At 41.7% G+C, this 14,756-nt stretch overlaps 2 protein-coding genes across 2 annotated transcripts in view; both read right to left on the bottom strand.

Annotated features, from left to right (window-relative positions):
- Window positions 1-14,756, bottom strand: part of LOC132102717 (2-oxoisovalerate dehydrogenase subunit beta, mitochondrial-like) — a 486,592-nt gene that overhangs the window by 152,791 nt on the left and 319,045 nt on the right. The window lies entirely within an intron of this gene.
- The window catches only part of LOC132102715 (nuclear inhibitor of protein phosphatase 1-like), a 7,711-nt gene continuing 5,874 nt past the window's right edge, over window positions 12,920-14,756 (bottom strand). The window contains exons 5-7 of the mRNA XM_059507335.1: window positions 14,173-14,317; window positions 13,439-13,503; window positions 12,920-13,359 (exon numbers count right to left, since the gene is read on the bottom strand). Of these exons, the coding sequence (XP_059363318.1) occupies window positions 13,021-13,359; window positions 13,439-13,503; window positions 14,173-14,317 (549 nt within the window). The 3' untranslated portion in view covers window positions 12,920-13,020. The remainder of the gene's footprint in view (window positions 13,360-13,438; window positions 13,504-14,172; window positions 14,318-14,756) is intronic.

The raw sequence follows: 14,756 nt of genomic DNA, 5'->3' as shown, positions 1-14,756 counted from the left end.
CATACTTATCGCTGATTGGATGAGACACCTGTCAATCAAAAATAAATTGTGATCAACTTTGTTGAAATCTAATGTTGAATTTTGCTAAAATGGAACACATTAAACGCTACTTTGAAGAAGGACATTCATATGCCGTGATTGTGGACATGCTGGCGACATACCACGACATTAAAAGAGCTTGCGCTCTTTAAAAACACACCTGAAGAATAATGGTATGTTCAGAAGAAAGAACTATTCGCCCATAGACGAAGAAAGGAATGCTATTAGAGCAGAGCTGGGTGGACCAGGACAGTTGTTCGGCTACCGGACAATGTGGTTAGTACTTCTGCAGAAATACAAGTTGCATGTTAAACGTGATGACATAATGCGGCTGTTGCAAGAACTCAACCCACATGGGACAGAACAGAGGACACGTCGTAGATTTGTCAGGCGAACATATCACTCAATGGGACCGAACTACATATGGCATGTTGATGGGTACGTGTGACGAGTGGGGCGGGGCCGAGGGACATGGGAGCGAGGCCGGTGGAGTGATTGGAGATGAGCTACACCTGTTCGACCCACCGGTCTCGAGGCCCACGGAGGAGATGGAAGGATATAAAACTGGAGCGACGACAATGAAGGACGAGAGAGGACCAGGCCTGGGCTTTTAGTTGTGTTTTGGTTTTATTTTGTAATTAAAGTTTCATTTTGATTGTTCGCCGGTTCCCGCCTCCTTCTTCCGGATGAATATGAAAGGTTTTATCATTACAGTGGTGCCGAAACCCGGGAGAAGGAGGGACGCGCTGCTGAAGATCCCTCGCCGCTGTGGTGAATCCGCGGTGCCAACGAGCAGGCGAGGAGTGTGCCGCCATCCCACTCGAGGCGGTGGGATGGAGCGAGTTGCCGGGGACGGGCGAGCTCGCTACCGGCCGCCCACGATGTGGAGAGACGGCTGCCGTCTGTGAGGGAGCGGAGGAGTCGGCGCCGTTCGCCACGTGGCCGGAGCCTGCTGCCATCCGCCGGAACGGGGAGGAGCAGGGAACGGGGGACTCCTGCCGGCTGCCCAAAACCGGAGGAGCCGTCGCCGTCCACCGGGTGGCGGAGGACTGTCGTGCCGTCCGCCGAGGGCCGTCCAGTGCCACCGCCAGGCACCGCGGAGGAGATCGCCCAGCTGGTGGAGGGCCGAGCAGCGGTGCGTCTGGGAACCGGAAATTTTTTTTTTTTTTTTTTTTTTTCTCCTCTCTCCCCTCTCTCGTCTCTGTCGCTCCTCCTTCCATCTCCTTTTCTCTCGCCTCGCCTGTCCTACCCCCAGGTTCCCGCAGGTCCCCGTGAGCGGTCCCCCCCGGAGGGAGGGGGGGGGGAGTAGAGCGCAGTCTCGGGAGTACCCCCCGGCCTGCGAGGGGCGATGGGGGTATGTGACGAGTGGGGCGGGGCCGAGGGACATGGGAGCGAGGCCGGTGGAGTGATTGGAGATGAGCTACACCTGTTCGACCCACCGGTCTCGAGGCCCATGGAGGAGATGGAAGGATATAAAACTGGAGCGACGACAATGAAGGACGAGAGAGGACCAGGCCTGGGCTTTTAGTTGTGTTTTGGTTTTATTTTGTAATTAAAGTTTCATTTTGATTGTTCGCCGGTTCCCGCCTCCTTCTTCCGGATGAATATGAAAGGTTTTATCATTACAGTACGATAAACTAAAGCCATTTGGTTTCGGCATATCCGGGTGCATTGATGGTTTTTCTAGACGTGTCCTCTGGCTTACTTGTGGGCATACTAACAATGACCCTGCTGTTATTGCACATAACTATACGTCTTGTGTACAACGCCTTGGCGTTGCACCCATGAGACTACGAACGGACTGTGGAACAGAAAATGGGACAATGGCAGCAATACAGTGCAATCTCCGTCATCACCACAGAGACTACTATGCTGGCTCAAGAAGTCACAGGTATGGTACGTCAATGAGCAATCAACGCATCGAATCTTGGTGGTCCAGTTTTAGGAAAGCAAGGTTTGTGTTCGTTTCAAATTCTTGAGCATTGACAAAATGTCAGTAAAGTGGTGCCCCAGTTACACTATTGCAACTAGTACATTGTAACATTTAAATAAAAATAATTAAATCTATCACAATTACACGCAAAATTATTTAAGAAAAAATTGATGTATCTGGACTTTTGTGTTTTAGGGCTCAGTTCTGGATAGAACTCTTTGGGGACCTCAGAAATGAAGGACACTTCAATGGCAGCAATGGACACCAGTTCCTTCTTCAGTTCTGCTTCCAAAATGTTCTGCAGGCGGACTTGGATGAATGTGTTGAACTTTGGAATAAGCACAGGATAAGCACAGCAAATCAAAAATCTATACAAATTGCATTTTATATACATTAACAGTGATTTAATAAGTTTGTTTAATATACACAACTACAAAAATCACATTGTAGAAACATGTATGCTAAATACATTTACACAGAAATTTGACTTTCAGGTATGGATCAAGGGACTGTGGCTTCGCAGTTGACAAAGGCGAATTAAGTGCTTTTCCTGAGTCGAGGCTGACAACAGAATTATGTGGTGATAAAAACATCCAGGAATATCTAGAACTTGTAATGGAGCACAATCAGTTGCAGTGGCCACAGAATTGGGAGGAAGCATTACAACTCTACTTCACAATGAAGGAAACAGCAGGTCTATGAACATGAGTGTTTTAAAGGGATACTCCACCGTTTTTTCATATTATACTATGTTATTCCCTTTAACTAGGATGAGTTGATGCATACCTCTCTCATCTCAGTGCGTGCACTCAATCGCTCAGGTGTGTGACGACACTTTGAAAGCACTTAGCTTAGCCCAGTTTATTCATTAGGGAACAAACAGAGATGAAGCTAGAAGCGACCAAACACCTCCACGTTTTCCTTGTTTAAAAACAGTTACACAAGTAGTTACACGACCAAGTATGGTGACACAAACTAAAATGTGGCGCTTTTCTAAGTGGGTAAAAAGGATAACTAATGTATGGCGGAATAGCACTTTTGGGAGTTGTTCGACTCTGCAGAGTAACATTAACATTTATTCCCAATAGAAATGTATTGAATTGATATAGCTATAACAGAAGACCACAGACAACACATCAAGAAACATTTTGGTCCTCAGCTCATTTTAAGCAGAAATCACCCTGACAGGGTGACCCTGTTTCCTCAGAATTCAACAAGGCAATCAAGTTATTAGTCCAACACAAACAATTTGAAATCTGCCAGTTATCCCTCCACAACAATATACAGCATTTTAATAAAGCTGACACCTCAAGGAAAAAATAAATAAATAAAATGCAGTATCACTGTTATCTGCTCATAAACATTTTTATCCTAAGCTCATTTTAACTTGTTTTAAAATAGAACAACAACATATCGAAGTGAAGTGAAGTGACATTCAGCCAAGTATGGTGACCCATACTCAGAATTTGTGCTCTGCATTTAACCCATCCGAAATGCACACACACAGAGCAGTGAACACACACACACACTGTGAGCACACACCCGGAGCAGTGGGCAGCCATTTATGCTGCGGCGCCCGGGGAGCAGTTGGGGGTTCGGTGTCTTGCTCAAGGGCACCTAAGTCGTGGTATTGAAGGTGGAGAGAGAACTGTACATGCACTCCCCCCACCCACAATTCCTGCCGGCCCGGGACTCGAACCCACAACATTTTGATTGGGAGTCCGACTCTCTAACCATTAGGCCACGACTTCCCCTAAATCACAGCACAATTAACCAGTTAAACATTGTAGTGCTACATAAACATTTAGAAATCTGTCAATTTCTCTGAAGAAGACAAGACAGAAATAAATGCTACATAATCTGGCAAAACACACAATTTTAGTCCTAAATAATGAGGAAGTGCATGTTTGAATTTGAAATGCCTTCATTTGGCAAACACATCTTACAATGGTTTTTTTCTGGACTTTGACTGTGCAAACTGGTGTACAGTATAACATCTTCAAAATCAAGGCCACTAACAAGTTCATGTCCAATAGCTAAAATAGAAAGTGCAGAGCCGTGTCTGTGACACAATTTCTCTCTAGAAGACAAGATAAAAATAAATACTACAAAACCTGGCAAAACACACAATTTTAATCCTAAATAATGAGGAAGTGCATGTTTGCTTTCATTTGGCATCTTGTAGAAAAGTCCTGGCTAGCTGAGTTGTCCTCGTCGTTGACGGAAGCTGACTTAACAGAACTGTCGGCAACATTAACAGGAGTGAAGAAATTACCTATTTTAGGTATATACTTTACATTTTCTGCATTTCTGATGTCCTTTTCCTTTTTTAATTTCCGCTTCGCGCTCCCAATTAGCTTCTCCATGTCAGATTTTTTTCTGTTGTAGCAACGCCTGACGTAACCCGCTTGGCGTAACATTTGACCAACCTCATGCGGACTGACCAATGAGGAGAGGGTCTTAACTTGAGGCCCTCTCTTCATTGGTCATTCCGCATGAGACTGACTCTCAACCGCTCTCAACTCACGTTCAAAGTCATAGGTAGCGCAGCGTCTCTCTGTGCAGCACAAAAGCCCGTGTTGACAGTTTGTTTAATGTAAAGCGGGAGATAACCAGATACAGTATTTTGCTCGTGCCCTTGCTGCCCTGGGCCCTTTAGAGGTCTTGGGCCCCTGGGCAATTACCCAGTTGCCCGTATGGTTAATCCGGCCCTGCTTACAGTATCGCGTGATTCTGGTTCTGGCTTGATTGACAGGTGTCTCATCCAATCAGCGATAAGTATGTCGTTCTCAAACTATACCTACCTTTTCCGTTTTGTATGAATTGTCGTTGTGTTTTCTGAATTGTCGTTGTGTTTTCTGAATTGTTATTTTGTTTTCTGAATTGTCGTTGTGTTTTCTGAATTGTCGTCGTGTTTTCTGAATTGTTATTTTGTTTTCTGAATTGTCGTTGTGTTTTCTGAATTGTTATTTTGTTTTCTGAATTGTCGTTGTGTTTTTTGAATTGTTATTTTGTTTTCTGGATTGTCGTTGTGTTTTTGGATTTGTTATTTTGTTTTTGTAATTGTGATTTGTTTTGCACTTCTCGGCCACCGTATGAAAGAGTTGAATGAACTGATACATCTCGTTCGTGAATGAAATGAATGAGTATACAGGGTGAGTCGGCCAAGCATGTAAATCTCGATCAGCAATCAGCAGATACAAAGCGCAGTTGCACATACGCTTGTTTTCATATTTGTAATACAGAACAGAACTCCACGTTTAATCCCCGATAAAACCTTGTGCTTTGTTAATCTGAACAATTTATTTAGACTATTTATTTAATGCGATCATGCACACACTTTAATAAAGCCAAATCAGTTTTTGTCACAAGTAGCCTAGGTAATGTCCGTTGACTTAAGACATAACACATAAGACACTCTTTTTCGCCAACTGTTGGCGTATTTGTGTAATATGAAGAAATGGTCACTGAACGAATCAGCGAATGAATCATTTTGGCGAACGAACTGAAAATCAACGAATCTCTTGAAAGAATCTAAATTTCCACCACTAAATTCCATGCAACATAAATGGATTTTTAAAAATTGTGTTTTTAGTGACCCACCCCAACCCGCCCCACAATAAAGTGCCAATTTCTTAACCCCCCCCAACCCGACCCGTGGGTTACACGCGGGTTATGAGACGACCCGCGCGCACTAGTCAGCAGAGGCTTGCGACGCCAGGCGAAAGAATAAATCCCACTTATTGGAGAGAGATGCACTGATCAGTGCACTAGTGCTCACTAATTCTTTTCTGCCACTGTTGCTGATCAAATATGATCACGAATGTTCTCTTAAAAATAGATAAAAGTCCCCCGCAAACTGTTTTAGAATGTATCGTGCTTTTGGTGAACATATTTGCATCGCGAGCACTCCAATCGCGGGAGGCTGCGATCCCATGTCCTGTCTGTTGTCATGGAACCGGAATTCAGCAGAGATAATAACAGCTGATCTGGAACGCAGATCGCAGATGGAAGTGCTGGTAAACAGAGGTGCTGTACATGGGTTAATACAGATTAAACCATTTTTTGTCCTGAAGATTCAAGTTACAGTTCCCTTATCGAGTCGGTTTTTAGACATTATGTATGGGGAAACCCTTTCCTGATTGAATCACTCTATTTCTTTGCAATAGACAATGGGGTCTGAGCATTTGCCTGATTGGCTGGCTCAGCCACTATATAAGGGATGTTGGGCACCAGAATACCTCAGAATCTTTCTCCTTCATCTGGAGCCTGATTTCGCCATTGATCTACACGACTAGATTGGATGGCGTGGATAGCAATCCCCTCTTGCGTTCCGGCGAGTACGTTCTACCTAATTCGAGGTGTCTCTTTGCCACATGTGTGGCAGGCCTGTTGACTTTCCTGATGCACACGAGGATTGTGTGCTGTGTCTGGCCCTCGCCCATGCTAAGTCGGCAATGGTAGGAATTGATTGCAGAGCCTGTGAGGAATTGCTAATCAAGATCCTTCGTGCGAGACTTGCCATTGTTCACAGCTGTGGACCACTGGCTACATTCTTCCGCCCACCGCCTTCAAGCCGCAGGACGGCAGACTGCAGATTAATCCTTCAAAAGACTCTACCAAGGGGCTGTCTTCGGCCCAGTGCCCACATCACCCTCACACACCAGAGCCCCCGCTCATCTATGTTAATGAGAGTTCCCGCTCTCCGGCTGTCAAAATTTTGTGGTGGAGGTTTTTTCTGAGAAGTATAAAGGAGCACTACAGCAGTTGAAGATGCTGCCACACTTCCTCCTCAAACGATCTAATGCTCCTCCCCCCAGGTCAAGGTCCAGATCGTCTTCAGCTCAGCGATCGGCCAGATATGCTGGTTGCGCTCCACCAGCAATCACCAAAGCGGGATTAAAGCAGGCCCCTGGTCAGCAGGAAATCTCCTCCCTCCTAGCCAAACAGGCAGTAGAGACACGATAACGGAAGCTAGAGTGCCTTCAAAAAGGCGCCTGTTTGGTTTGAAATGGAGAACGTTTGCAAACTGGTAAGCTAGCAGACATGAAGAACTGATAAGCAGTTCTAACCTTCCTGCAGGAAAGTCTAGATGCTGGCAGTGCTTAAAGTTTATGTGGCTGCTATTGCTGCCTTTCTTAACATGTTGGAAGGCTGCTCAGTCAGCAAGCACCCCCTAATATAGTGCTCTTTGTGGAGCGAGGCGACTGAATCCTTCCCACCCTCACCAATTGCCAGTATGGGACTTATCACTAGTGCTCAGAGCACTGTCTGAGCTGCCATTCAAACTAGCTGAGTCTAATGACATGAAAGTTCTTTAATTGAAGACGGTGATATACATGTCCTATCATTCAATAATGCTTGTATGCAGTTTGGCTAAAACAATTGTATGGTCAGACTCATGCCCAGATTCGGTTACACACCCAAAGTGCTCTCAACCCCGTTCAGGGCCCAGGTTATCACTATACAAGCATTCTGCTCCCCCGAGCCAAACACCAATTCAGTGTCACAGAAGTATGCTCTGTGCCCTGTAGTTGTGCTGCGTGCTTATGTAACAGAAATAGCCAGTTTCGAGCTTCAGAACAGCTTCTAATCTGTTTCATGGGCACTAAGAAGGGTGGCCGGTTGTCTCACTGTATTGTGGAAGCCATGTGCCTCACTTATGATTTCCAGGGACTTGATTACCCGATAGGAGAGCATGCCCACTCCACTAGGAGCTTGGCATCCTCATGGGCCTGGGCTAAAGGTATGTCTATTCAGGACATATGCTTTGCGGCGGGCTGGTTATCTCACAGCACTTTTGTGAAATTTTAGAACTTGGATATTCCCTCGTTTGCACCACATATTCTGTCAGTGCAGGAGGAGAAGGCTGAGCAGACATTAGATGACTGAGTCACCTGAGGACAGACCTTCAGCCCATGGTTTCAACTAGGTCATCTAGGCAAGACGGTTCAGCATCATGTTTATTCTCTTGCATTCATAAAGTCATTTACTAAGTGAAAAAAGCACAACAGAAGTGTCCCCATTTATCTATTCCTGCTTATTCAGGACAGCAGTGTTTTCAAGCACCAGCATGTTTTGCTGCCTTATTTCCACCCCTCCATCACACCAGAGGGGAGGGGTGAGTGCGCTGAATTGTATTACTACTGCCTCAGCGCCTAGCCCTCTTCATCGGCTATGAGTCCAGTCTTGGACTCGAGTCCGGACTTGAGACATTTTTCTATCGTCTCGGACTCGTTGAGTTTGCACTCGGACTTGGCCATTGGACTCGCCAAATCTTCTCGTTGGTCTCGACTGAGTCCAGCAAAAAATATAAAATAAAATAATTCTTCTTCAAAACAAAACCACATTTGCATGATGTCGGGACTGAAAACGTGAGGAAAACGCTAGGCGCGCCACTTTCTCCTTTTTTCCAAAGCGCTGTTGGGCTCCCGTGGCGTCTGCTGTTGCTAGGAAACCATGACCCACTCTCCATGAAGACGCAGAAGTTTCAGCAAAGGATAAATGGATTTCCAGCACTAAACATCCCTTGCAGTAGCTCTGCTAATAAATTCATTTTAAAAAATGGCTATCCTTGTACAGATATGATCAGCTGTTTCTTCATCTTGGCTTAGCTTTCAATTTTGTTACAGGGAAGGATGTGCATGACCAGCAGTGAACTTGCTGTGTTCTGAAAAGTTTAGATGTGTCTAATAAAATTTTCTTAATAAATCGTGTTAGATTGTGTTTTATTTACGTCTACACCTAGATAGCCTTAAACTTATCATTTACAATAAAGAAATACTAATAAATGTTGTACAGTATAGGGGTTGCAAGACTGCTGATTTCTACTAGTCGATTTTTTTATTTAAAATTACTCGGCTACTCGTGGTTCATGCTATTGTACATGAAAACACATTAAATAGGTTTTTTAATCAATAAATGCTTATTAATGTATAGCCTTATGCTGCAATTACATATGTAAATTTTAAAAACTTTATAATTATGACATTACATATTTAAATTTGCATGTAACAGTTATCACTGAACAAGTATGTCGTGTTAAACTAAAATATTTATTAATTTTTACAATAATATTTATCATGCAAGCATAGAGATGTAATGACAAACGTTTAGTGATCATTTGAACATGACTGAATCCATTCAATGCGCAAATTTTCATTACGCAGAACTCTTTAAGTGAGTCTTAATTTTAGAGAACTTCACTAAACAAATGTGTGCATGCCGCGCAAACCATCAAAAGGTAAAGATGCAAACATGTAGGACAAGTAGAAAATTTATCTGTATCTAAGTTGATTATTAGCCTACTCTTGAGAGAGAACTGATTTGGTTTTTGAGAGACTGAGACGTGCAGCGCGGCTGTTTGATTGGTGAGCCGCTGTGCTTAATCCATTCATTCGTATCATATTGTAGCATAAGCTTTAAATCATTTCCTTTTAAATATATACAAATAATAGAATGTGTATGATGTAGGTGAAATTATTCTTGCAAAGCTCTGATTTCTGAGAGATGCACAGAGAGGCAACAGCAATGCGGTGTTTGATTTGCGCTCTTTTCACTCATAAAGTTTACATTGATTCACTTCACACTCGTGACTTTAGAGGTCTGGGTATAATATTGTGTTGATCCCCTGGCTCACCTGTTATCTAGCAAACTCTGGACTGTGCCAGCTTCAGCCGAGTATTCAGGCAGAATTATTCCTTGTCCGTTATTCGATTTTGAAGCCATTATCCGTGCCATTCCGAATAAGGTATTCGGCTTCAGGCACAACCCTAATTATTACATTACATATTTCATTTTTACATGCAACATAGATAAGGTCATAGAAAGTAACAGCTCCACGCAATATTGTAATCCTAAAATTCATGTCGTACTTGAAAACACTTTATATGTATTATGGTTAATGCATGCTGGAGTAGTCGATTGTTTCCGACAGCGCCGACTAGTCTATGCAAGCACTAGTACAGCATGACAAAAATTTCGCTGTATTTATGTGCGCATGCCCAGTAGAGCCAAACATATCCCTTCAAGCCTTAACCGCGCACATTTGTCATATCCCGAGCTTTGCGTGTGTGTGTGTGTGTGTGTGTGCGCTGCGCCAAGGCATCAGTCATTTAAATTTTTGACCACAGACATAATGTCTGCAACAGCAGCATTATAAAGTAAATAAAATGTAAATAAAGTACATACAAATAATTTGACCCTACAGCTCCAAACTCGGTTCTAGAGGGCCAGTGTCCTTTAGAGTTTAGCTCCAACCCTAATTAAACACACTTGATCCAGCTAATCAAGCTCTAACTAGACACACTAGAAACTTCCAGATAGGTGTGTTAAGGCCAGTTGGAGCTAAACCTTTCAGGGCATTGGCCCACCAGGATCTAGTTTGGAGACCCCTGTCCTACAGAGTTGTTACTTTGCACATGCTTTTTGATCATTACAAATAACAATGTAAAATTATATATTATTGAGTAATATATTCTTAAAATCAGTAAAGACTCTACGTTTTTTTTTGTTTGCACTATCTATAACAACAAAATGCGCTTTTGTAAAATAATGAAAGCAAACGGGATGTGCTTTCTGCCATCTCGATCTGTAAACTTGAGCGTGAAACTTTGTGTATATCTATGCCTAACAGACATTAAAATATATATCTGTAGAGAGTAAATTTTCTACTTTAAAATTAACAAATTCAAATGTAAAATGAATAATCTCAGATTATGTAATAATCCATTTGAAACATGCATACAGGCGCATCCACTACTGTGGAGATGACGATAAAGCACTTGTTTATCAGTGAATTAATAAAATGTTAATGCAGCCTTCTTACTGTTTAGCTTCTGCGGTGCACTGTGGCATGCTTTATAAGTGTGCTTTAGTGTTAATTAGGCTTTGTAGGCAATTAAAAGGATCATTATGATTTAAATGCTTTATTAATAAACATGCTATTAGTGGACTGATGCTTAAAATGAATGACTACTACTTGACCAGAAAAAACATTAGGTCTGTTTTCCACAGAAGAAAGGAAGTAAATGATGACAGAAGACTTTCCATTTAACTTTTATAACTTTTAGTGGAGGAGGGGAAACAGTTACATCAGTATGTGGAGACAATGCTGTAATATACTCATGATGCTGTTTATGTGTAACCCTTACTCAAACTTAATTTTGATCTGGTTTGATTAAAATTTTAAATGCGTAAATAAAAAATGAAATGCTTCTGATCCTGATTCTGGTTCACAGCACCAATATGTAACCTTAGAAACAATACTTTGGTCTCAGATTAAGTTGTAAAAAGAGTTATTTCATCATTTTATCACAGATCTGAAAATCGGATGTGTGCTGTCTGCGGTGAACTGGTCAACCAATGACGCTTCTCTCAGTTATTCACGTTTATGGATGTTTTGGAAACTTTTGGACCTGTGGACTCCTAAACACACTTTTTAACTCTCACTAATTTAATTAGTCTACTAACAGCACATATTTTTACTATGTAAAACCAATGACCAAGAAACTATTTATTGCATGCCATAAATCAGACAAACTTAAAACACTAGTATGACAATTAGTCTCCTTCATAATGATATATTATATATATATATATATTCTATTTTATTTGTCAAACCATGTCTAATCAAAAGGGTCTCATTTCATAGACAAACAAATGCCTCATCAGTCACTTACAATGTTATTTTTTGTGGTTTGACACCAGTTTCCAGAAATAGCATAAAAGTATGCTGGTGAAGAACAGGAAGTGAGGTTGCAAAAGTATTGTATATTGACACTGAACATTCAAATATCACCACTGGCACTGCAAATCTACTCTTTGTGGTGCATGTGTATTGTACTAGGCCCATAATTGCTGCATTCAGCTGTATATGTGAAAATAACAGTGTCAGTTAGGTGCCTGTGTAATGTAAAGGGATGCTGTAACACTGCGAGGAAAGGATTGACAACTTGTGTTGACATTATGGTCTCAATCTATAAATCACATGGCTGCTGGCAAACCAGTTGTGGAGAAACTGGTAAATATAAATTAGGACTCAAAAGGTAAAGACTTCTGGCATCAGTTTAAATATATAAAAATACACTGGATTTTATTGGGAGTGATATGTACAAACAGCAAATGTACCAAACAGAACAGGAGTAGAAAACTTTTTTTTTCTTTAACATTGAAGGCCATCTGCACAGAGCCCTGATGAAGCATGTTACGATCAACTACAGTTCATTTGAAACGCCACTGCAGTCGGTTTGTATATTAAAGTGGAGCAGCGGAGGAAAAAAAGATTTTCACAAAGGTCAAAATGTTACAATATTGCAGATTTTCATCAGTTTTGAGACCACGAACATCTACTGGATCGATCCTCTGCATTACTGATGCTCATGCACGTGTGACTGAGTTTGAAAAAACATATTGCTCTCTAGAGCTATAATGTGTACATAAATAGCCCATCCTAGTAAAACGTCTGAACATTTTACATTAATAGTCATAAAAAAAAAAAATACAAAAAATGAGTACATTATAAAAGTTAAACCCTCTGTCTGCCGTCTTAGGCTAAACATGTTTTGCTGTTTGGACCAGGTAATGTGCTTTTGTTTGCATTTCTTTAGGTTCCCACACTTTCAAGCTGGCATTTTAAAGAAATACGTCAATCAAAATGCACTGAAATGGCATTTTCTCGCCCTCATGTCATGGCAAACTTCCTATGAAACACAAAAGATCTGATGCACAATGTCCAAGCAGCTCTTTTAACCAAACAAATACAGATGATTTACAAAGCCATGGCCAGATCATTGTGTGTGAGGAACAGAGCGAAAGAAATCAAAAGTCTCGAACTAAACAGTGCAGATGACGACAATCAGCCTTCCGCATTTCACTGGATTTAGAAAGTAATTCAGAGACATGAGTGTGAATCTGTGTTCATTTTAGGAGGAAAAACTTACAAAATAATTATTTTAAAACTTACAGTTTACTCAGATTCTTGTAGTACAGTCAAAGCCTAATTCATGAGTACAGACGAGTCAGACACATCCGGTGTTATTAAGAAGTAGCTAAATGAGCAGAGAAGGCATGGGCTTCTTGCCAGGCCAGGCCTCTTTGGCGTACTTCTTCTTGCGGGGTTCGCTGAGCGGGTCAGAGGCGTACGGGCCGGGTAACGGCGTGGGGTTGAGCACAAGCGGAGGCGGCGGGACCTCGTGGACCAGGTCTACGTCCGGGGCCGGGTTGGGCAGGGGTAACGGCAGCCCTCCCATTATTGTGGCTCCACTGGGAGCTTCATGACTGGCCGGGGGAAGGTCTCTGTAGAGTCCTCCCTGCAAAGGGAACGTGTGCATGTGTCGCGTCACTATTTCCTCGATTCCCAGTGCATTGCCTCCGCCCAGTTTCTTCTTCTGTTGGGTAAACATAGGATTGTAAATCACTTGCTCTTTTTTTGCATAAGGCAGAAAGACTTGATATTTGAGAAGTTACCTTAATAGGAACCACAGCTGTTGAGACCATGTTTCTGAAACGTCCAACAGAAGGGTCGATGTCCTCTAAAAGAGTTAACAAAGTGACAGAAAATTTCATTTTAAAAACTTAAATTATTAATAAAACTATAGTAGTACATACATAATATTAGAATAATGCCTAACACCACAGGTTTTCTTAATCGAAGGGTTCCCGTGGGTGCTTAAAATGGTATTAAGAAAAACCTTAATTATACATTTTAAGAGGTCTTCGATTTGAGAATGAAAAGTGATTGAATTAAATGTGATCACGTTCAAAGTCAAAGCACGGAGCTGTTGCATCTTCTACAGACTTGTGGTTTCAGAGCAGCTCACGATCAATGAATAACACATTTATGCCAAGCGACTGCTTATAATCAGTTGTGGATCAATTATGTCACGGTTTACTTTATGGATTTATTTTGTATTATGTTGTAAACTGATGTAATATTGCAAATTTTACTATCACCCTTTTAAATGAGGACCAGGATCTAGTAAAGCAAGATATATTTTAACATAAGAGTTGTAGTGTATTTTGGGATTTTTAGAATTAAGAGCCCAGCATTATATATTTTCCCTAGATATTAATTAATGGGCTAATGTACCCATCATTCATCACAAATTCAAATGTTTCCACATTCGCAATATTTAGTGGGTAAACTGTTTTTCTAGTGGTGTGGTTCACTGACATGCAGGCCAGTTGAAAAGCTTTTTAACCTGGGTTAATGATCTCGTCCTCTTCACCGAAGCTCACTCTGGAGTTCTTCCTTTTCCTCTTGGGTCTCTGAATATCCAGGTTGCCCTCCTCGATGGTGAGGGTGGAGATGCGCTTGTTATGAGCCGTGTTGAACTCAGTCAGGTTCTGCCAAATGAGCCAAACACAAAAACACATTTTTAAGAGCCATTCATTCATTCATTGCAAAAGATGTTCAAGCAAAAGTCTGAAAACACTGGACTGAATGACCAACAATGTCTCGAGCATCACCACCAGTCCTAAAATCTGTTAGAATGACAAATATGCATATCAATATGCGTTTCAATAATGTTTTCATTACTTTTTATGTACATTAACTAGCGTAGTATTTGTTTTTGCGGTGATATCAAAATTGCTATAGAGCAGTGAAATGTCGCTAGTGTATTAAATCTTGATATCACAGCAACCGTAAATCTGGGACATCAGCTATTCTTGACCATAGCAATGAACAGGACAAAAAATATCTCAAAAACAGGTCAAGTTTCGGAGTGTAAATGCAAACTCACAGGGATGTCAAATTTTATATGTTGACATTTTTTTTCTAATT

Source organism: Carassius carassius, chromosome 24, assembly GCF_963082965.1.
Source record: "Carassius carassius chromosome 24, fCarCar2.1, whole genome shotgun sequence".
Lineage (NCBI taxonomy): Eukaryota > Metazoa > Chordata > Actinopteri > Cypriniformes > Cyprinidae > Carassius > Carassius carassius.
The sequence above is the reverse complement of the archived record's forward strand: the minus strand, read 5'-3'. Positions and strand labels throughout refer to the sequence as shown.